The sequence below is a fragment of the Phalacrocorax carbo genome, chromosome 5 (genome assembly GCF_963921805.1).
Source record: "Phalacrocorax carbo chromosome 5, bPhaCar2.1, whole genome shotgun sequence".
In the NCBI taxonomy this organism is placed as follows: Eukaryota; Metazoa; Chordata; class Aves; order Suliformes; family Phalacrocoracidae; genus Phalacrocorax; species Phalacrocorax carbo.
Window position 1 is genome coordinate 8,927,541 of NC_087517.1, and position 23,726 is coordinate 8,951,266.

Consider the following 23,726-nt stretch of genomic DNA (forward strand, 5'->3'; position numbering starts at 1 on the left):
ACTTGCTCTTGAAACCAGGGTTGGACTAAAGGCTCATTTGGCCTCAATGCATAAATTCTGTCCCAATGAATATATAGCCTTGACCTCAAACAAGACCCCGTAACCTTATTATATTATACAAATACATTTCTATATATGAACATAAAAAACCTTACTTTCACTTACCAGCTACGTGTGTGTTTAAACTGTAAAACAAAAGCTGACAAAGGAATAAAAGGACTAGCAATCCAGCAAAGACTAACAAATAACTTCATATTAGTAAATAGTTCCATTGAACTCTGTGCAGTTTTTTATAAATGCACACTGACAATGTATATGCATTTTTGAAGGGTTTTGAGCTATTAATATATATGTCAATAACATTAGAAATCATTACATATAGCATTTACAACAGGGAATTTTTCATAGCATGATAGATATGGTACAAAATGCAGTAAAAGTAATTGGTTAAATGGTGAAGAGTATTGTTTTGTCTTGATCAAATGCAATGTCATGTATTTATTGGGGTTATGGTTGTTAGCACTTTGTCAGCATAAGTATTTACTGCTTCTGTAAAATTTGTGAGTGTTTAACTTGCATAAATCTGTAGCACTCTATCTATAAGACAGATTCCATGTAATTGGCATGTAAGGTTAAATACCAAGTTTAAGCTTAGTTTAAGGCCATAAAATATGTGTTCTGCTAATGAGCTGATGTATACTGAGCATAGGAGGAACAAGTGTTTTTAATATGTTCATAAGATGCATAACAGAAGATTTCTAATTAAACATCTTAGAACTTAGTTGATTTAGCAATATTCCTAGTGCGTAATGGTATAATAGACTGCAAACACATATTGTATGCTTCATTGCAGACTCCCCTGCTTGTTTCAAAGCGAAGCTAAATAAAAGATATTTTAATACTTGGTATTTTTAAAATAAATGTACTGTTAATTAATGGTACAGCTAGAGAAGGATTCAGAAGAGAAATCTTAGTTATAGATTATATGCTACATGCTTGAATGGCCACATGTGTGACCTCAATTCAGCAGTGTGCTATAGAGTAGAGTCCACGATTAAACACTGTCATTATAACAAATTGAACAGAAACTGCAAGCATTGAATTGCTTCATAAGAAGTCAGTAGCAGTAAGATTGTTCTGATCTTAATGCTAATATTCACTGCACCAACCTCATAAGGTTTGTACCTTAATTAAATTGTCATGAAGAGATGTTTAAAAAAAAAGTAGTATACATCAGATGGAGGGGTCAACTCATGCTTTACTAGAATATTTTCATTTGATTCTTCTCTCTCGCTTTCTCATCCAAATTGCAATTATCACCTTATTTCATATGCCCCATCCATCTTCTTTGATGTTCTGATTTTGCATAGTGCAAATATAGCAAATAAAAAGGCTAGCTGATTGAGAATTTCTGCTAGAAAGGTACTTCTAATTGTATTTATGTTAACAGACTGTTCTCTCTCTGAGAACATAAAGCAGCAAAGCGGATCCTAGAATGCCCAGAACTAGCTATTGAGTGTTGTTTCTGATTTGAAAGAGTATATATTTGAAAACTATTAGAGGGATCTAAATCCATGCCTTCCTTTTCTCTTGTTAACCCGAAAAGGCTTTGGATCAGGTTCTGCCACTACAGTTGTTAAAATTATTCCAGTAAGTTAATAAGTGGTTGCTTTGAGTAGTAAGATATTATTTGACATAATGAAAGTATCATGACTTGCCCCCAGTTTTTACTGAATTATAATTGAAACACTGTCATGAAGATACTGATGAGATCTACAATTTAAATAATCTCTCTCTTAATTCAGGAATAATTAACCTTGCAAAACAAAGTGAACAAGAACCAAGTTCTGTGACCTCTGCCTCATTAGAGCGTACTGAAGAAACTGTGGAAAAGAGAAAAGTTCTTCCAGAGTGGACCACCAAGAAAACTACTAAAACAAAGGTATAAATTAAGTGTCATCTATTAAATGAGATACATATTGTGGTGTAATGAATCAGAAATGGTGAATGTTTTTAATAGAGTGGGAAGAGTAACTAGCAATCTACAGCTACATTTACTTTCTTGCTCTTCATTTGCAATCTCATTATTTATTAATAATACAGCACCCAAAGGTACTTCATCTTCATGGTTTATTACAGAATCAGAATGGTAGGGGTTGGAAGGGACCTCTGGAGATCATCTCATCCAACCCCCCTGCTTGAGCAGGCACACCCAGAGCAGGGGCACAGGACCGCATCCAGGCGGGGTGTGAATGTCTCCAGGGAAGGGACCCCACAGCCTCCCTGGGCAGCCTGTGCCACTGCTCTGGCACCCGCACAGGGAAGGGGTTTTTCCTCATATTCAGGTGGAAATTCCCATGTTACAATCTGTGCCCATTGTCCCTTGGCCTGTCATTGGGCACCACTGAAAAGAGTCCGGCCCCATCCTCTTGACACCCACCCTTTAGATATTTATGAGCATTGGTAAGATCCCCCCTCAGTCTTTTCTTCTCCAGGCTGAACAAACAGGTTTCTCAGCTTTTCCTTGCAAGAGAGATGCTCCAGCCCCGTGATCATCTTCATAGCTCTCCGCTGGGCTCTCTCCTGTAGTTCCCTGTTTTTCTTGAACTGGGGAGCTCAGAACTGGATGCAGTACTCCAGATGTGGCCTCACTAGGGCGGAGTAGAGGGGGAGGATAACCTCCCTTGATCTGCTGGCCACACTCCTTTTAATGCACCCAAGGACACCGTTGGCCTTCTTGGCCACAAGAACACAGTGCTGGCTCATGATCAGCTTGTTGTTCACCAGTACTCCCAGGACCTTCTCAGCAGACCTGCTTTCCAGCAAGTCAACCCCCAACCTGTACTGGTGCATGGGGTTGTTCCTCCCCAGGTGCAGGACCTTGCACCTGCTCTTGTTGAATTTCATGAGGTTCCCCTCGGCCCAGCTCTCCAGCCTGTCCAGGTCTCGCTGGATGGCAGCACAGCCTTCCGGTGTATCAGCCACTCCTCCCAGCTTGGTATCATCAGCGAACTTGCTGAGGTTACACTCTGTCCCTGCATCCAGGTCATTGATGAATATGTTGAACAGGACTGGACCCAGCACAGTCACCTGGGGAACACCGCTAGTGACAGGCCCCCAACCAGACTCTGCTCCACTGATCACAACCCTCTGAGCTCTGCCATTCAGCCAGTTCTCAATCCACCTCAATGTCCTCTCATCTAACCCACACTTCCTACACTTACCTATGAGGATGTTATGGGAGACAGTGTCAAAAGCCTTGCTGAAGTCGAGGTAAACAATATCCACTGCTCTCCCTTCATCTACCAAGGCAGTCATGACATCATAGAAGGCTGTCAGGTTGGTCAAGCATGATCTTCCCTTGGTGAACCCATGTTGACCACTTCTGATAACCTTCTTTTCTGCTACATGCCTGGAGATGACCTCCATAATGAACTGTCCCATCACCTTTCCAGGGATGGAGGTGAGGCTGACTGGCCTATAGTTTCCTGGGTCCTCTCTCTTCCCCTTTTTGAAGACTGGAGTGACATTTGCTTTCCTCCAGTCCTTGGGCACCTCTCCTGTCCTCCATGACCTTTCAAAGATGATGGAGAGTGGCTTGGATCTGCCAGCTCCTTCAGCACTCACGGGTGCATCCCATGAGGGCCCATGGATTTGTGAGGATCCAGTTTGCCTAAATGATCTCTAACCCCATCCTCCTCCATCAATGGGAGGTCTTCCTTTCTCCAGATTTTCTCTGTCACCTCTGGGGCTGGGATGCCTGAGGGCCAGCTTTAGCAGTAAAGACTGAAGCAAAGAAGGCATTCTGTAACTCTGCCTTCTCTGCATCCTGTTTCACCAGGGCACCCGCCTCATTCAGCAGTTTCCCCAGTCTGTCTTTTACTACTGATGTATTTGAAGAAGCCCTTCTTGTTATTCTTGACATCCCTTGCCAGATTTAGTTCCAAGTGGGCCTTGGCCTTCCTCGTCGCATCTCTGTGAACCCTGACAATGTTCCGATATTCCTCCCAAGTGGCCAGTCCCTTTTCGCACATACTGTGAATCTCCCTCTCCCATTTGTGTTTTGCTAGAAGTGCTTTGCTCATCCACGTGGGTCTCCTGGCTCCTCTGCTTGACTTCTTCCTCATAGGGATGCACCAATCTTGGGCTTGTAGGAAGTGGTCCTTGAATATTGACCAGATCTCTTGGACCCCCCTGCCTTCTAGAGCCCTAACCCATGGGATTCCTCCAAGCAGGTCTTTGAAGAGGCCCAAGTTAGCTCTCCTGAAGTCCAGGGTTGTTGCCCTGCTTCTACTAGACAGGATCCTGAACTCCATCATCTCATGGTCACCGCAGCCAAGGCTACCCCCAACCCTCACATCCTCAACCAGACCTTCTTTGTTTGTTAGTATAAGGTTCAGCAGCACATCTCACCTCACTGGCTCCTCCGCCACCTGTGTCAAAAAGTTACCCTTGATGATCTGCAGGAGCCTCCTGGATTGTGCACACCTCACTGTGTTGCTTCTCCCGCGGTGGTTGAAGTCCCCCTTGAGGACCAGGGCCTGTGATTGTGAGGCTAGTGCCAGCTGTCTGTGGAAGGCCTCATCAACCTCCTCTTCCTGATAAGGTGACCTGTAGCAAACGCCCACAACAGTATCACCCATATTTGCCTGCCCCATATTTTTTATCCATAAGCTCTCTACTCATTCCTCCTCTGCTCCAACGCAGATCTCAGTACATTCCAGTTGCTCCCTCACATAAAGAGCAAGTCCTCTACCTCGCCTTGCTGATCTGTCATTCCTGAAAAGCCTGTAGCCATCCATGGCAGCATTCCAGTTATGCCAGCTATCCCACCATGTCTCTGTGACTGAAATCAGATTGTGGTCCTGTGACCGCACACAGATCTCTAGTTCCTCTGGTTTATTCCCCATGCTGTGTGCATTGGTGTACAGGCATTTCAGAGAGGTAGTTGAGCACACAGGTTTCCCTGGAGGGGTGCATGAGGACCCACTATAGCCATGCACACCCTTGACGTGATTGGTCTTCTGATTGTCATCTCATGAGGCAGCTAAGGCACCTTTGTCACTGCTGTGCTTGGCCTGGCTTATCCTCCGTTGGATGTGATGGTATTAGCATTGCCATTTTGGACCCTGCCCCCCAAGCCCTTCAGTTTAAAGCCAGCCTCACCAAGTTGGCCAGCCTGCTGCCAAAGATTCCTTTGTAAACATGTTTTAATTAAAAACCTCACAGGCATTTTATAGACAAGGAAATGGAGTCCTTTTACCCTGTTTTTCTCTTCAAGAACGATCATGTTTGTTTGTTTTCCATGAGATTCAGATCTCTTTTTTACGCCAGGCCAAGGTTTCCTTGTATGTGTGGATGTGTAGTATAAGCATTTGAGCAGATGTGGTATGAAGGTATTGTAAAAGGGAAAATACTCTTCTTACATGTTTCTGTGTGGTTCTGGTTAATCCCTGCAATGATCTGTCTTTCAATCTTTTAATGAAAACTGCAGAAAGAATGAACAGGCCAATGCATATACCTGTGTAAAAGCTACTGTGTATGGTTGTCAAGTTATTTATCTTCAGGAATGCCAAGCCCTGCCAGAAGTACAGGGTCAGCAGATTAGCAAAGAGAGAAAAAAACTTTATCAAGAAAGTGGGCGTTAAGCAAGGAAATTGTCAGACTGCTAGATAATAAGCCTTACATTACAAGAGGCTAAAATCCTTTTGTTATGTAACTTTTTTTACTGTCTGCTTTGTCCATGTATTTACTGACTGGGGTTTCTTGCATTTTCATATGGCCCATGCTTTGGATATTTAGAACAGAAACAGAAACAGTTTGTCATTGACAAACTGGTGATGAATCCTCTGTCATGCGATAGTGATGGCTTCCAAGTAACAATCACATCAGTGTGGTCTTCACCCTGAGCCAGGTGTGACTGACCACCTCCAGTCGCAAAACCATCTTAACAAGATACAGGATACATGTGTTACTGCTAATTAGTCTGCCTAAGAGTCAGAAGGTCAGTGTGGGTGTAGCTGGCATCTGAATGTGTCTAAATGTCTTCAGGACTACAGCTGACTTACATTCTCCTAATTCTAAGGTAATGTTGGGCATACCTGGCTACATGCAGGTACATGCTATCCACAAGTATGTGCTTCCTGTCAAATTGATAACCTTCTGCATCAGTTAAAAACTACACCGTGGGTGGGAAGATGGGGAAATTAATAACACTCTTTGAAAAACAGAGTTAAAAACTCTTTTGAGCCATTGATAGGCAGTTGGGGTTAGGATAGTAGGTGGTATTTGTACCTGTAGATGCCATTAACTCAGCAGTATTGGGCTTAGCTTCCCCACAGCTGTTTTGTGGGTTTTATTGTACTGAACTGCTGCTCCTGAAAGGTTTAAGCCTTCAGGCCCTCCATGATTAGAAGCTGTCCAGAGCTGTCAGTATTCCTCTTTAGTTCCAGAAGAAAATCCTTAATGTTGCTTCCTGAAGAGAAATGGGATAAGAATCATTTGGGGATTAAGGGTTCTCCAGTACTGTAATGTAAATGCCAGGACAAGGGACATGGATTTAGGAAGAATTTAGGATTTACTGGTATAGAAAGCAAAAGTATTGTCTGCTGGCCATCCTAATTGACTCTAGAATTGCTTGCAGCAAACCATTTGTTGTGTGATAATTTTATATGTTACAAATACATGGTATTAAACATACTTGAGAAGTTTTAAAACTGAACTTGGTGGATGAAAGTATTTGAAAATGTTGGTAGATTTGAAAACAGCGTTGCAGTGAAAAAAATGGTAAAATCTGGACTGTGTCTGCCAGACTAACTCAGGAGACTTACCAGGACAAGAATGTGTTATTTCCCCCGCGTCAGACTGATGATTACTTACTTGAAGGAGAAGCGGTTAGTTAAACTGGTAATGCAGACTTTTTCCAGTTGAACTATCCATTTACACTGCATGATGAATATAAAATGTTCCACTCCTAATACCATCTTCGGCATTATTCTGATATATATGCATCATCTGAATGCCTGCAATACCCTTATTTGTACAGGACAAAGCTCTGAGAGTGTGTACTTATTCTGCAAGCAGCAGTGACACTGAGCCGGAGCCAGAGTATGAAATGAGTTATTTTAAAACTGCAGAGGAGACTTTAGTAGACTTAACAAAGAACAACAAACAAGGTAATTGAAAATTTGTACATAAAAATATATATTCTTCATCTCCACTCTGACTCAGCAGCATATAGTGTCCTTCACTGGACTTTCTGTCTAGTTTTCACTTTCTAACCCCAGATCTTACTTCAGTCTAATTTTCCATTAGCTTTGTATTACTTTTTGCTTTTTATTCTGTGTATGTGTCTTTTGTTCTTCTCTTCCACAATTTGTGCTAGCAGGGGCTTAGCTTGTAGGTTTTTATGCATAAATCCCTGCAGTGTAAGTAAAAAGAAGTCTGTTACATTATTACAAAATTTTAAAGGTGACTATAAAGATAGCTTCCCTCTTTTTAATTATATTAGTCAGTTGAAATAACCCAATGATCAAGGCCATAGTTTTCCAACCTCTATATCAAAGTAATGTTGGTTATGGTGCCATAGTGAATTCTCTTTCATTGTCCTCCATGTATATATTGCCATTTTCAAGTACCAGACCTTTTTGTGAGAATTGATGGCGATGTGGAATTTACTGAATTCCAACAGATAAAAACACATTAAGGGAAGCTTTTGAGATTATCATTTTCTGTGTGTTTAATAACCCAAGAAATTGCTGTCCTGTCTTGACCACCAGCTTGCCATGCTGCAAGCCACCACTCAGTGCAGATGTGTGCCCTCTAGGAGGGAGAGGAGAGCATGGCTCATATCCTTGCCTACGCAGCTGATGGCTTCCCTGCAGGAGATAAATTCTGGCAAGTGCAAAGGCCAGGACAAGGTCTAAGCACCACTGAAGCTCTGAGAGCTTAAGCAGTACTTCAGTGATTCATAGGATTTGTGCTGACCCTCTGCACAGCGGTGTGCTTGACCTAGCAGAGATTAGCACCTACAGTAGATACCACAGTGATGAATGCATTAAAAATGCTATAGGCAGCTAGATACTGTCAACAGACAGATTGTGTACTTTAGTATCTGCTGGGAGTTGGACTTAAACATTTGGCATTTTCAGAGGTAATCCATTTTTTGTGATTCCACCACAGAGCAAGCAAAGTAGGAAGCTAGGACTGTTTATTTACATTACTCTGGTAACTTCATATTTTTAATCTGTATGAAATGTTGCAAGTCATTTAACTCAGCCCGTAAACACTTTTTACAGATTTAGCTTTTTAACAAGTCATGTTCTAATACAAGAAAGATGTGGTTTGTTAAAGAGATAGATAAGCATTTTTTTATTCTGTATTGATCACAATTTGAAAAAAAAGGATTTTAGTGTGTGCAAGCAGTTGAATTAAATGGCAGCAAATTCCAAGTTAAAGGATACCTAAGGATGACATGAAGTCTCCATTTTACATAACAAATCATTAATTTTGTGTATATGCCTAACTTTTGGGCTAGTAACAGAACTAAAATTCATAATTATGATTGAGACAAATAGGAAGGAAAATTATAAAGCATTATTGCAAAAGTATTTCTGCTATGGCCCTTCCTTATGGTCAGGATTTCTGTTCTGCACTCTACAAATGCAGTTCTCACATCATATTAATAGCAACACATTATACCATTCTGTGTTCAGAAATCTTAGCTTCTTTATGCACACAAGTGATATAACCTCAAAACATCCACATGAGGCTCAGGCAGGGACTGCAGCGAACCAAGTCAAAGAGAATATTTTTATATGTATAGATAATTATATTTATTAGATGAGTCACCAAAACATTAATGAACTTTCACTGGCTGCACAATTATAATGTTGGGGTGATTTTAATTTTCCATTTATGACCAGGGAACAGAAAGACTGAGAGAATGAGTGCCTGATGCGAAGACTCTTAAAAGTCAATGATAAGACCTTCCTTGATTTAGTGGGCTTTGGATGAGACTCCCAGTACATTGCCCAGTGTTATGGAGGAGGTCAGTAGGATAGCAGGAAATAAGCCAACTATTCCAGGTTCTTCCGTTTCAACCGTGAAAATGTTTTTATTCTAATTTCATAAAGGTTTTATCCTGATGCAATTCTGTTGGAGGCACTGGAGGCAGAGGTTCTTCTAATGCTATAGGTTATAAGGTAGAGTTGAAGTTTGTGTAACAAGTGTGAGGAAAGAAGCTAATGATTATGCAAGCCTGTCTCCTGTGCGTCTCTATGAAGCTGCAGAAAATTTGTTTAGTTTTGTTGGGATCTTTCAAATGAGTTTTCAGCCTTGGACTTTGGAAACTGAGGTTTTTATTCATAATGTTCTTGTATTATGGTAGGTTCTATAAGAAATGGGTAGGACTTGTTTCTTACCTTACTAGTGTATTTTTTATACCGTTGTATTCATTAGCTAAAAATGTAGTGAGAAGGAAAGAATTATCAAATATAGTCAAACTGAAAGACATGCTAAAGGAACTTAGCACACCTGCCATGTAAGGCTATTAAGAGAGAAGAACAAAAACGTACCGCAAAAAAAAAAAAAAAGTAGAACAATCCCCCAAATTAACCCTCTCATCTATAATTAAAAAAGAAAGGAAATTAATTCTGGCTGTCTCATACCATCTCCTTGAACCTGAATATTAAGGTTGAAGAGTCCCCTGTATATATGTTGATGGGACGGTTAGGAGCTAGTGTTTTAATGCTTTTATCACATTGAATTCCAGATACTTTAGAACATTTGAAATACATTTAAAAATTTAAAAATTAAATTACAATGTATGTAGACTGCATTTCATCATAATGCCATAATGATATTATTTTTAGCATCTCTTACAGCTGAGCAGGAAAAACAAAATCAGAGAAAGTCATTTCTGGGGAACCCGATGTCAATCTTGGATTTATACCAACACAGTCTCTATGCCCATTTTGGAGAGGATGGACCTGAACAATTAACACATTACAGTTTAATTGAGCAGCTGAGTGGAGCTTCCAGTAAAGACAGCAAGGGCAAGGACATCCCAAGTGTGAGTTACTGTGATTTTTATATTACTTCTCCTTTTCTTCATGATTGTATTTATTTGCCCCTTGGTTTTTGTTCCGTGTGTTGATTGATTACAAAAACCAGGCAGACTTGAAAAAAACAGCGTGAGCTGCAGAAGAGTGAAGGTGTAAATACTTTTAGAACAGAATGTTACATTCTGATGCTCACCTGTCATAGAATTAGACTTCCAAAATTGACAAGTGGAGACAGGCTAGCGCTAGCAGTCTGCCATTAGAGATGAGTTGAAAATTAAGGCTAGGAAGAAAACACAGAATTTATCTTTCAAGGCTGCTCCTTCACATATGGTTAGACAGTATGTATAGAACAACATATAGTAAATGACTTAAATATCTGCAGTGGTATTCCTGAAAATTCAAATGAAACTATGTGATAGAAGTCAGCTATGTTCTGGTCTCTTTTGAAATAACTCTTGGTGTTAGCCTTGGAACTCCTGATCTGAAGGTTTTAAACATTATTTTGATGAAGATCATTCCTGATCTGATTGGTAGATCTTGAGGCTAAACTGAAAAGAATTTGCTTTCTCCCCTTACTTCACATGAATCCACTTGCTTTTTCTGTCTCTAAAAATGTTGAACCTCATATCATACAGTCTCAACAACCCTGAAAAGCAACTTCTCAACCTACTCTTTTCCTCCTCTGTTCTCATGCTTTCTCCTCTCATCCTCACACTTCTTTCTCAGTTTTTCTCTCCTTTGCTCTAAGAGGCTTGTTTGCTTGAAAATAGAGCCACCCAGCCATAATCCACTGTAGTAATTTTGCCTCCATGTTCAGTCTCTTTCCCCAGCTCTTCTGCTTTTTAAATACAAGCTCTTTCATTTCTGTGTGTAGCACTCAGCACATTTTGGGTATGTTACAGTATAAACAAAGGGGGTGGCAGAAAATAATGATGAGCTGCTGTTTGGTAGCATACTGATGTAGTTCAAGAGCAAAGAAAAATTATCTCTTTCCAGACCCCAGTTTTCAGCTTCAGAAAATCACTATGCATTAAAACTTAAGAGGTGATTACCTCTAACCAAAGTTAGAGTCTTAGAGCTCTCAGGACTCTGGGCCAAATGTGCAGAAGGAATGTGTGGAACAAACTGGCAATGCCCCTGTTTATTCCAACTCTGCTGGCATGAAAGCCCTGCTTAACTGAATATTAAATTGACTCACAAACTTCAAAAGAAAAATCCTGAAATGTATCTGCCTCATTTCCCAATCAACCAATTTCACTAGTACCCAGAATATGATTCAATTTCAATATATTTAGGTTGTATTAGAAAGAACAATTTTCAAGAATCTGGCTTCATAATTGGGAATAAGAAAATTAAAAAAAACAGTAGCAGAAGAGTATTGAAAAGGATAGATGAAGGAAAATAATTTGAGCATCCACTTAATTCCTCATCTTGAACATCTAGAAATTCATAGCTTAATTATGCAAATGAGATTAATTATGTATGTATGTACATAAAAAATATAAAAATCAGTTCTGCCTTCTGAAGCCCAAGGTCTTTTGCTATTAACAGAGCAGTTAGATTTGGCTCCACTATAGATAGAAAAGTGGCTCAGAGTTGCATCTACTTTTCATTCATTCTTCTCATGCAGTTCTTGTATGTGACATCTCTGCAACCTGCCCAATCAGCATCAAAACTTAAAGTTCACTGGAACAGCATTAGGATCCTTGTAAAAATCCATCATTAAGCTAGAAGGCAACAGGTATAACTCAGCACTAGCATTTTTCATGCATTGTGTTGGGGGGATTTTGAGATTAGTTTTTGAGAATCTGAAATAGCTCTCAAAACAGCATTGCCTCTCGGTGAACAGTGAAAGCTCAATAAAGCACTAGATATTTGCCTATTAGTATTAAACTTTTCAGAATGACAAATCAGAAGCAGTAACCATGAAAAGCTGGTTGCCCTGAACTCCTTGTTTGAACCAGTATGGCAAGTTTTTCTCATCTGTAATTTGTCCAACCCAAGAAGATCCACAGTCTGTTTAAATGACAACTGTGTGATCTGGAACATTACCCACAAAAAAAGGGGGACACCAGAAACTAGGCATTTATGGCCCACAACTCTGGAAAAAACAGGTAAGTTCTGAGGGAGGAAAAAATGCAGCTTTCATAGAGAATATTTGGCGATTTGAAAAAGGAAATGCTATGTGCTTTGAAGTTCATTCCCAAGTGGTGTGTGTGAAGCCTTTAAAAAAAAACACAAAGTGTCATGATGGGCAGAATGAGTTTACACTGCTTGTCAAAAGAGCAGTGTGCTGTATCAGTCCCTCAGCCCAATTAAATTGGACTGTACAGCACCAGTACGACAGTGGCTTCAGACTGGGGGGCTCTAATGAGACATTCTGGCAGAAAGCTCTGTTAACCTGGACTTACTGTCATTTGAATTGTCTCCTTGTCACAAAACATATTCACCAGCATTACCCCCAAAGTATATACACAAGTTTTATCAGCAAAATGTATTGCACGGAAGGAGTTTCAGGAGGGAAACAACCAATGGGCAATTACTGTGACAAAGGGACACTGAATGGACAGTTTGAGGAATCAAAAAAGGCTTTACTCACTGAAAGGAGAAATATTTATTTTTCCACTTTCGTATCTGCCAAATCTTAAGCAGCATCCTGGTTGAATTCTCTTGGCACTAAGACCAACATGATGTTACATTTATTTTGACCTGGGAAACGTATTTGGAAATAATGTCCTTTTGTTCACCGCAGAATTTTGGACAAGAAAAAGAAATCGCAATTTCAAAGAAAGGAATAAATAAAATGCATTGAATCACGGACATCAAACTTTCTCTTAAATTAACATCCATGGTGTATTTTTCTCATGTAGGACCTTGAAAACTAGAAATAATTCTTATATGTATCAATGGAATTAATTTTAATTAAACAGTAACTTCTCTAATTCAGTAACACATATGCAGTACCTGATCCAAAGTCCACTGCCATCACCCAGTGGGAGACATCTGTTCAGCAAAACTTCAGTGAGGCCCGCATTAAACAGCTGTTCCTCTTCCTTATAGCAGTAACTGGTAGTGCCTTGAGCAGGTTGCTGTCATCATGATTGCTACCATATTTTTGCAAAGAAAAAATTATTTCACATTTCAATTAATTTACTGTTTAGACTTTAGAAGTTCAGTGATTTATTTTTTCTTATAAGAATTCAGAAAACAAGATAGAATTCCTTCACTCAGGCCCATTATTAACTTATTTTATGATCAAATGAGAACTGACACAAGACTTTTTGTTGTCGTCTTTGTTCCCTTGGAGAAGTAACCGAGTCAGTCAGAGATTTTATTATTTAATCACCCTTATGATCCCAAAGCATCATGAAAAATGTGTTTCCTTCTCTGGCCTTAACCAACCATCGCATACTTTTTTTTCTGTAATACAGCCCTTCTTGCTTTCTTTTGCCCCTATGTGCTACTCTATCTGGGTCACCGTCAAGGCATGCTTGTACTTCAAGGCATGACTTGATCGGCACTTTAAAGACAAGATCCTTTATGGAAGGGGTTGGTACCCATCACAAGTTTCTAAATCCTCTTGTTTTCCCTCAGTTGTGGTGACATACATGAGAAATCTGACATTTCTGGCACAGTTAACTACATCAGCAGTTTAACTAGGGGGCTCATTTAATGAAAGAGGCTTGTATGTGCAATGTGAAGTTATGGCCTTATTCAACACGGCAGTTTGTATGTCTTGTACAGATGATTCATGAAGGAGGTCAAATGCTCAAATCACCGTGTCTTGCAATTCAAGTAGTTACTAGAGCTTGCTGGCAAATACAGGAAAAGGAAAAATGAGAGAAGTTGCTGCTGTTTTGGCTGCACTTGCAAATGGGACTGAGGTGGCGGCATTCCCAGATAAACTCAAGGTTTTTTACAGCTGAGTAAGCTGATTGGGAGTTAATGCTAGATGACTGACTCATTGTGCTCACAAGCCTTCTAATGCATCATATTAACAGAGCGGAATATCCACAAAAGGTCTAGAAACAAGAATAAGGAAGTTTGGTAATTGCACAACACTTGCCTTCCTCAAGGATCCCAGAGCATTAAGCTGATACTATAGAGGATGTTCCAGCATTCCTGAATTACAGCAATAGTTAAAGCAGCCTAGACACCTCTGCAGGCTACACTAAACAAGAGTAAGGGGAAAACAAAAAAAGGCATGAGCTGCTTCTGCTTGCGTCTCGTCTCCTACAGAGTGCAGTAAGTCTTGAGCTAGGGTATGAATTGGCAGCACACTGGGCACTTTGCACTGTTCACTTCTTTAGGCAGCTCTTGCAGAACATTGAGTCACTTTCTGAAGGTGCCTCACTCTCTCTGAAAGAGAGAAGCTCTTAGGCTGGCTTTTAAATGGAGCCCCTGTTAAAAGAGACTCTCCATATTTAAACATCTGAAGTAGTTCCAGGGAGACTGTGCACTCTGCTTTCACAGAAAACTAATTTTTTTCACATTATCAGATATGCTTAGGGAGAGATTCTGCTTATCACATGTGAAAAAAAGCCTAAGATATTAGGCTTTTATTCCCAATTAGCAGTTGGGAAGAGCTGCATCCTAAGCCTTTAAAACGGGAGGGAGGTATTGAGCTGGGGAACTACTCACTTCCTTGACCGAACCAGAGAATAGGTTAGCCTACGCAGCTAACTTATACTGAGTAGCAAACTTTCAACCCAAAGTTAGCAAGACGAATATTGCTCCAAGCTTTTCTCTACAGGGAACTAGTAAAAGGCAGCTATTGTAGCTACCATTTGTATTTTAGAGAGCGAAACTACATTGCAGTGCACCCTCAAGTGAGCACTAAATAATTACCTTGCTTATTCTTTCATAATAACAATAGTTCCTGCAGCTGGGGCAGCACTGGGTGAAATTGGGTTAGTTGCTTGGTCTCAGGTTCTGTTTCACTGTCTATAAATTGGAGACAGCAATACCTATCTCATGTTAACAACCAGAAGGTAAACAGCAAATGCTCTACATGACGTAGGTCATAGCTTGTTGTGTACAACATCTGTGTTACTGCAAATATAGAATTTGAATCAACTCTTACAAATTATTATACAAGAAAGTAATAGAAGACAGTAGGGGTCCCTTGTCAGTAAGAGAAAGTATCTAGATGGGCTGGATCAAATCCAGGAATTAGCTGATTATGGATTTCTGTGTACTGGTAGTGTAATTCAGTTTACTGTGTATCAAGCACAAAAACCCCACCTCCTTTTTCCTATTTTCTATGCCAGGCTTAAGAGAGAGGAAGATGATGAGGTGAGGAGGGAATCAATTATATTTCCTTTCCTAGCTCTGGTGAACCTAAGTTATTAAGGGAGATCCTGCTATTGTACAATTTGTAGATGGGGGAGTAAGCCTGCACACTCATTCACCCCTCTTTTGTGTTTTAAGATCAATGCTTTTCCTTCATGTAAGAAATTAGTATATCAAATCATTGCATACGTTTAGGCAGGTGGTCTTTTAATGTAAACATTAGGTGATGCCAGCCTAGAACCAGACATTCTAATTCAGTCAGGATCAGATATCCTTTCATCCTCCCTGTCACAAAAACTGAAAATAGCATTTACTCTATTTATGCTTTTGTATTAGATCTTCAAAACTTACATCATGTTAGCAGAGGGTGTATATAGCAGATCCAGCAACAGTCTTTATAAAGGGCAGTGTTATAAAGGGAAAGTAAACTACCCAGCAGACTTTTATATCCATCTAGGACTCGGCACCTCCATTTTGAAAACAGAGGAAACTACGTCACCCAAAGAAAGGGAGCATGTTCTGAGCACCGTGCTCAAACTGGTAGGGCCCAAGCCACAAGTCTCATGATGGTGTAAAGCCACACAGGTGTACCCACTCAGGTCGGAGTACAGTACAGCCAACGGCAGCCCTGAAGTGGCGCAGCTGGAGTGAGGCTGCCCCGGAGCTCACTTGCCTCGTGCGTGCTGCTCAGAGCTGCCCTGGCCCTCTGCCTCCAGAGCTGGTGCTGCTGGGCAAGATCGTGTCTGCCTGCCGCCGCCGTGGGGAGGTCACTGAGAGTGCTCGCGCGAGGCCTTCAGAGGCACTTCAGAAGTGGTCTCTCTGCACCACGGCCCACCCTGTTCCCTAAATGTGGTGTGTATGAGCATCTTTAAGCTACACATTTTTCCATTTGTCAGAATTGTCTCAATAGGATTTACCCACTGACAGGCTAGGGGCTGCGAGACTTCTTCTATTTAATCAAAGGTTTTTGATTCTCAGACAAATGATGCAATACTTGTTCCATCAAAGCAAAGACTGAGTAATTACCCAAGTTGATGTAAGATCCATTGTCTGGGGACTTTTATAGGAGTATTTGACAACATAAGTGACAAAAACCACAGGAGCATGATCTGGTAAGAAAACAGATTTCACCATACCACCCATGGGAGTAGTACAGAACTAAAAATATTTTTTCTAGCCTCAAGTCTGATTCAACTCGTGGGGAAATGTGAAATTAGAAATAGGCTAGGATGTCTCCAGACATCAACAAATCCGACGTCTCTGCATGTTTTTTTTTCCTTTCCATAGGGCAAGTTCACATTCCAAGATCTGCTACCAAGCTTTATATTCCTAATCAGGTCTTATTGTTTCTAGTATCTTGCCATCAAAGTTGCCTCCAAAAAGTAAAGTGGAGAGACAGCAAAACAAGCAATTTGAAGCCTGCTAGGCAGTCTCCTGGGACCAAAGTCTCACTTGACGTGTATCACTTAAAAGAAATGTTGTGTAGTGTGGAAGAACATTCTTACAGTTAGCCTGAGGAACTAGCTTGGCAACAATAAAAAGCTGCAGTTATACAGAGGCTCATTTCTCTCCCTGTGCCTTCTAGGTGAAACAACTGAGGCTTCTTACACTGCTGAGGGTTTTAGTAAAAAATCATGCAGTGGAGAGTGGCTCAACAAGGAGGATAAGAACATTCTCCATAACTTCTTAAAGTTTTTAAAAGGCTTTGGCAAGACAAAGTGACATTTGGAAGGCAGAGTCCGCAGGAGAAAATAACTTTTTTAATGGTATGCAAGGGATATTTTTAGGAAAAACATACCCTAAAAAAACATGGAAGCTGTTATCTGCTGATATAGTTCTGCTTCTAGCACTAACGGACTCAGTAGTTTTAGTACTGTGCCACCAAATCCCATTCTGACTATCCCTCCAGCTGGTGTAAAAGTTCTATTTTATGTTTGGTTAGTGTATTTATGGGGACGGGTAGGTGGCGACATTTTAACTCAAATATCTTTTAGCACAGCGTTTTAACAGAGTATTTGGGTATTGGTGAGGGACAGAAAGTCTTTGGCATAGTACAGCAGGCTGTGTGGCATTTGAAACACATGGTGTGCAAGGCTAGCAGGAGAATAGTTTGGATGTGAGTCTGAGAGAAGATGCGGAGGAAGTGAAAAGCTGTAGCTATGGGAGGAAAGTGAAGGACTTGAAGTGTCACTGGCATGTAGGTGCAGTTCTAGTGCCTATGGCACAGTGTCATGTAATGCTAAATCCCCAGATAACTCACAGCACCGAGTGACGTGTGCCTTTGTGGTTTGCCAAGTGCCAGATGCAGATGTGTGGGCTTGTCTGATTTAAGGCAACACATTGAGCTGTCCTGTGGCCGCAGCTGGAGTGTTGCGCTCACTGAACATAACCCCTTTGGCACTGTAAGGCGGGAAGAACTTTGCCTTTTTTTTGAGTGGAAGAACTCGATCATTGGAGCAGAAGCCCCATATCCCACCATCTCAGCAAGTAATTTCAAATTACAGAGAGAACCTTGTCTTTTCAGCATGTAGGAGCTGCATAACCACATCAGACACTGGCCCAGATGTCGCAAAAAGTGCTGCAGCTCATTTGCTGGAGCCCCTGGAGAAACGGTCCAAAACTGCTCATGTACGAATGCCCAGAGCAACACAGAGCTGTACAGAGCTAATTTACAGTGAGCCTGCTTGGGCACAGTGTTAGCGCAGCTCCTTATGGCCTGGTTACTCCAGGCTATTTCTCAGCAGGGATGGGTAGATGAAATAAGCGGGAGAGTTGATACGACCCCACTGCGTTTGGTCCCAGCCCACCCTGCTTGCCCACCAATATCTTTGCATCACACTGCACCGTGCCTTGCAGATACACCCTGAGCACTAAAATGTCTATTTGCCTGTATAACTGAAGATTACAGAAGGATTTAATAGACACTGTGGCTCTTATGTGCAGGTAGGTAGATCCCTTAGTCTAACAAGAACCAAAAGTACATATTGAATTAAAGTATCATTTACTAGTGATTTCCCTGAGTGGAAAATGTTCTGAGCTGTTTTTGAAAGGCTTGGCAGATGGAGCTGCTGTGATTTGCAGCATGGCCCAAAATGCACTAATGTTTCTGCCATTTGTAACCAGACACTCTTCAGTCCTCCATCTTTGGAAATAAAGCTTTAGGTTTCATTTCTCTCTGTGTTGAATTAGAATTTTATAATAATGCTGTAGGCCAAAATGGAATTCAGGGCACATTAACAGCAACAAATGATAAATATTAGAAAGCTTGTGAGATAGTGTAATTGTTTTAATGGTAGAAATTTTATTAGTAGTAAAAGAAAAAGCTAAAACATAAATTGGATACAATAAACATTGGCTTTACTCAATCAAGATAAGAGCAATAGGGCAGAGAAGTATTCAGTGAGCTGTTTGTTTTCTGAAGCTGGAAAATATTTTGACTCCAAGAGGAGCATCTGATTAGCAGAGTTAAATGAGATGAATAATGCTCTAATATTTTTGTGAATTGTTTTTCCAGCTGAAACTTGCCTTCCCCATCTATAACAGTGATATGTTTTGCATAAAGCACTCAAACATCATGCAGAGAAGGGTAGGAAATGACTGATCTTTTAGGATGAGAGTTCTGTTCTGAGCAGAATACATGAGGAATAAGTTACACAGCTGATGGTAGCAGGAAACTGTAGCAGTATGCTGAAAATAAGTTAGTAAACTATTTCTTTTTTTAAGAGGTGCTTTTTCTTTTCATATATATACAGAAAATAATATCCTAATCAACATACTCTTTGAAAAGAAGGAAAATTTTATGTCAAATATCTGCAAAAATCATATTGAAATGATTTGTAGGTGTTTATAGTTTGTTCCACAAGCTGTTTTCATCTCCCAAAAGTGGTCTCACCTTTTATTTAAATGAGAAGTTTTACTGGATTTTATGCAATATGACACACGGATTGTCTAAATCCTTAAGAAAAATAATGGTTAAATATTTTTTGTGAACTTAAAACACCGTAATTTATAGCAATTTCCAAAATGAAAGACTTTATTTCTTACTGTATTTTAGGCCGTGATACATGAATTCCAGGCCTTATGCGATATCCATATTATTTTCTTGGAAATAAATATTTGTATTTCATAGGAGGAACAAACATGGGATTTAGCAGGCTTATTAGCAATAAAGTGACACAGGGAAGTTTGGGAAGTTTTTAAGATATAGCTATGTAATTTAAACGCTTAATTATCTTTCACAAAGGCTAAGAAGAATGATGTAAGTTTTCATAGCATGTGTCAGAGTCCTCCCCGCCTGAACTGCCCATCAATCCATCACTGACTGAGACACATCCTGATAGCTCTGCTCCCATTAGTGCTGCCTTCTCTGGATTACTCCATTCTTTGCCTGATCATTAATAGAGGTCACTAAAACTTTTACTTACTATAAAAAGCTGTAGCCTTAAGAACTTCCCTTAACTACTCTAGTGTTATTCTCTGCAAATGAAACCACAAGTGATTATTTGAAGAATTATCTGAATAATTGCCGGTCAAACATTTAAAAGTTATTTTTCTGACATCCTATTACATATGCACATAGCCTGTGGGTTATGGTAAAGCATACTCTAAAACAAGACCTTAGATTGCTTGTGAGCTGGAATTGCTCTTTGATTTCTATTCAGCATTAGAATAGAACAGAACAGAATATAATAGAACAGACTATAGACTATTTCAGTTGGAAGTGACCTACAGAAATCATCTGACCACTTCAGGGCTAATCAAGTTAAAACATGTTATTAAGGGCGTCGTCCAAATGCCTTTTAAACACTGACAGGCTTGGGGCATCGACCACCTCTCCAGGAAGCCTGTTCCAGGGTTTGGCCACCTCCTCAGTAAAGAAATGCTTCCTAATGTCCAGCCTAAACCTCCCCATGTGCACCTTTGAACCACTCCCATACGTCCTATCACTGGAGACCAGAGAGGAGAGCTCAGCACCTCCCTCTCCACGTCCCCTCCTCAGGAAGCTGCAGAGAGAAATAAGGTCCCCCCTCAACCTCCTTTTCTCCACAGTAGACAAACCCAGAGTCCTCAGCTGCTCCTCATAGGGCATGCCTTCCAGCCCTGCCACCAGCTTTGGTGCCCTCCTCTGGACACATTCAAGGACCTTCACACCCTTCTTAAGTTGTGGGGCCCAGAACTGCACACAGTACCCGAGGTGAGGCCACACCAATGCTGAATACAGTGGGATGATCACCTCTTTTGACTGGCTGGTTGTGCTGTGTTTGATGCTCCCCAAGATGCGGTTTGCCAGCTTGGCTTCCAGGGCACACTGCTGACCAGCACCCCCAGATCCTTTTGTGCAGGGCTGATCTCCAGCCACTCCTCTCCCAATTTATACTTGCATTGCTCTGTCCTAGGTGCAGAATTTGGCATTTCCATTTGTTAAATTTCGTCCCATTAATCATAGCCCAATGCTCCAATCTACCTGGATCCCTCTGCAAGGCCTCTTGTCCCTCAAGAGAGTCAACAGTACCTCCCAGTTTAGTATCATCAGCAAACTTGCTAATGGTGCCTTCAACTCCTGCCTCCAGGTCGTTGATAAATGTATTGAACAAGACTGGCACTAGAACTGAACCCTGTGTTACGGCGCTGGTGACCAGTCACCAGCCAGATGTAGACCCAATCCCTACAACCCTTTGAATTGTGCCCTTCGGCCAGTTCTTCACCCAGCGCACTGTGAACCTCTTCATTGCACAGTTGGACAGCTTGTCCAGAAGGGTGCTGTGAGGGACAGATTCAAAAGCCTTACTAAAATCCAGAAAAACTACATCCACTGCCTTCCCTTCATCTACTAGGCAGGTAACCTTATCAAAATAGTTAAATAGGTCTTTCCCTTTGTGACCCTATGGTGACTGTTGCTGATGATAGATTTGGATTGATTTGGGTGAATGAAGGGTAAAGCAGAAGTGGGTGGGAATGAAAAAATTAAGTATGACTATATGATACTGCTGAGCATTATAAATTAGAATGTTAATCATACAGTAGTAGTCTATGATATTTCTTACAACAGGAATGTCTAAACTTCACCAAGACACTGTATCCACAGAAAAGTTACCAGATTGGGAAACTTGTTGGTAACACATGTACTAAGATGCAAAACAGGTTTGAAATGTAAGAGCTTTTCAGACAATGCCTGAAGCCAATGAATAGAGGTAGCTAAGCAGCCAGGAGACGCTTCCTGATCACTGTGAAAGAACTGCAGAGGCTTGCTTGTGGCCCCTAATCAGTAACAATATAGGCCATTTTTTTCAAGCTTCATTTCCTAATGCTGTGACTAAATACATATTTAGACACTTCGGCTGCCCAGTTTTCAAAGGTGCTAGTAATTTGCCGCAATTGCTGATGTTCACATTCACATACTTGGAACCTGTGAAAACCATGGTGTTCATATAGGTGCTTGAAAATTGGTTTAGATATTCTCCCTCTGTCTGGCAGAATTCTGATCTGTAGCAGCCTGCTTCTGTACGTTGGCTCTGTGGGCAACGTCATGGAACCTCAGCAGGCATTTTCCCCTGAGTTAAGGGGATGGCCAAATACTGTGTATTTTTTAATCTGGTCTTACAATGTTACAGTTAAGATCATATCATAATGAAACTCTTTGTACTTTTAAACCCATTTCTTTATTGCATTTTCCTTACCAGTGGAGTATGAGCAACTGGAAAATGCTAAAATGATCAGCTATGTAATTTTATTTTTATTATTACTATTTTTGAAACATCATCCTTTCTTTTCATATTTCTGAGAACCACTGCAACAAGCCAGAGAGTTCAATATTTATAATGCAGCATTTCTATAAATAAAATCCATTGTAAAAACATGGAGTCTGCATTATGACATCATTAGCAGCACAGTGATGAAAACAGAGGCAGCAGAGCAAGCCAAAGAACAGCAGTGACCATGTAAAAGAGCTGCGTAATGTGGAGAGCTGTAGCCTTTCTGGTTAACTGCTGCAGACTGAATAGTCTTTGGAGTTCTGTTTGCTCATGGTAGTTCATCACTTGTAGTGGTGACACTAGAAGATGAAGTGTCTGACTATGTAGGAAATTTAGGTATGAAGACATTTATCTGCTTGTCTTGTTCTACAGGGCATATACTATTGGTTTTTTTCGTCACATTGCATAAAAATGATGTGGTTGCTCAGTTAGTATGTTTTCTAAGTGGAAAGGGGGCTAATGTTGATGGCACCCACTAGTGTCATGCACACTGCATTTAGCTCAGCAGTGTCCTTCTGCCCCTGTGAAAGTGTTTGGCAATCTACACGTTCTCCATCGCAGCCAAAAACGCAGATACCACGTAAGGAATGCTCTGGACTTGGGATTTCGGTTATCTCCTGCCATTCCTGTGGGAGATAGACCTTGTTTTGCCTCCATATCCTATTCCTCCAGAAGGTTGTAAGGCATGGAATCTGCATGTCAAAGGGTAGAAGAATCCAGATTTATGACTGCATCGTTATAAAGATATTTACTATTCGTATTTACTCAGGGACAGAAACTACTCAGTGTTCCTGGGCTGTAAGACACAGGGCATGAACAGAAACCTCTCCATAGGCTCCATAGGCTCTGGATAGCAAAGAACCCCTGAGCTTTTACACAGGGCAGTCCAATAGAAATAAAAACACAGACAACTCCAATTGATGTATCAGAGTCTGGCTTGCTGTTGCTGGTGGCATTAGCATTTGCTAACCTGTGCTAAGCCAATTTTGTGAGACAGTTGGGAGTTTAACAAACCTATTTCAGATTGTATTTTGGAAGAATCTCAAGCATGGGGGAAACTGGTCATGTTCTGTTCATTGCAGCAGATGGTATCCCATTTGGTGTTTGTTAGCTTTGTTTGCTGCTCAATATTTTGTTTCTAGGGGAACTCACCAAGTTAAATAATTTATCTCTCTAATGCATCAAGAGTTTGATCCAAAGTCTACTGAAGTCAGTGCAAAACATTTGATTAACTACCACATACACTGGATAAAATGCCAGGTCCTGTATGTTGAAGAGCATTTCAGATGCTCTCTAGTGAGGAGACTGATACAGGCTGTCTTTCCACAGAGAATGTTCTGCCTGCAAAGAAAGAAATAAATATTCAAATAGTGACAAAAAACTTAGCAGTTAAGACTGCAGGACTGTGGAGATCTGGGTGACGTTCTGACTGACTGTCCAAATTGCTAAACTTCTCTTGCTATGAAATTCCCCATTTTTAAATAAAGACTATAAATAATACCTTCCAGCTGCATTTAGGATTTGATCCAGTACTGTTAGGAGGCTGCTCTGAGGGCTTTGAAGGCCCTGTAGCAGTGCTAAGCAAATAATCATTAGCACCGAATATTCACATCAAGCA

The 23,726-nt window shown here is 40.7% G+C and overlaps 1 protein-coding gene across 7 annotated transcripts in view; it reads left to right on the top strand.

The window, feature by feature from the left end:
* The window catches only part of NCKAP5 (NCK associated protein 5), a 409,981-nt gene that overhangs the window by 372,355 nt on the left and 13,900 nt on the right, over window positions 1-23,726 (top strand). For all 7 annotated transcript variants that reach the window (XM_064451091.1, XM_064451093.1, XM_064451092.1 and 4 more), the window contains 3 exons: window positions 1,806-1,942; window positions 7,046-7,175; window positions 9,885-10,072. In XM_064451091.1, coding sequence (XP_064307161.1) covers window positions 1,806-1,942; window positions 7,046-7,175; window positions 9,885-10,072 — 455 coding nt within the window. The remainder of the gene's footprint in view (window positions 1-1,805; window positions 1,943-7,045; window positions 7,176-9,884; window positions 10,073-23,726) is intronic.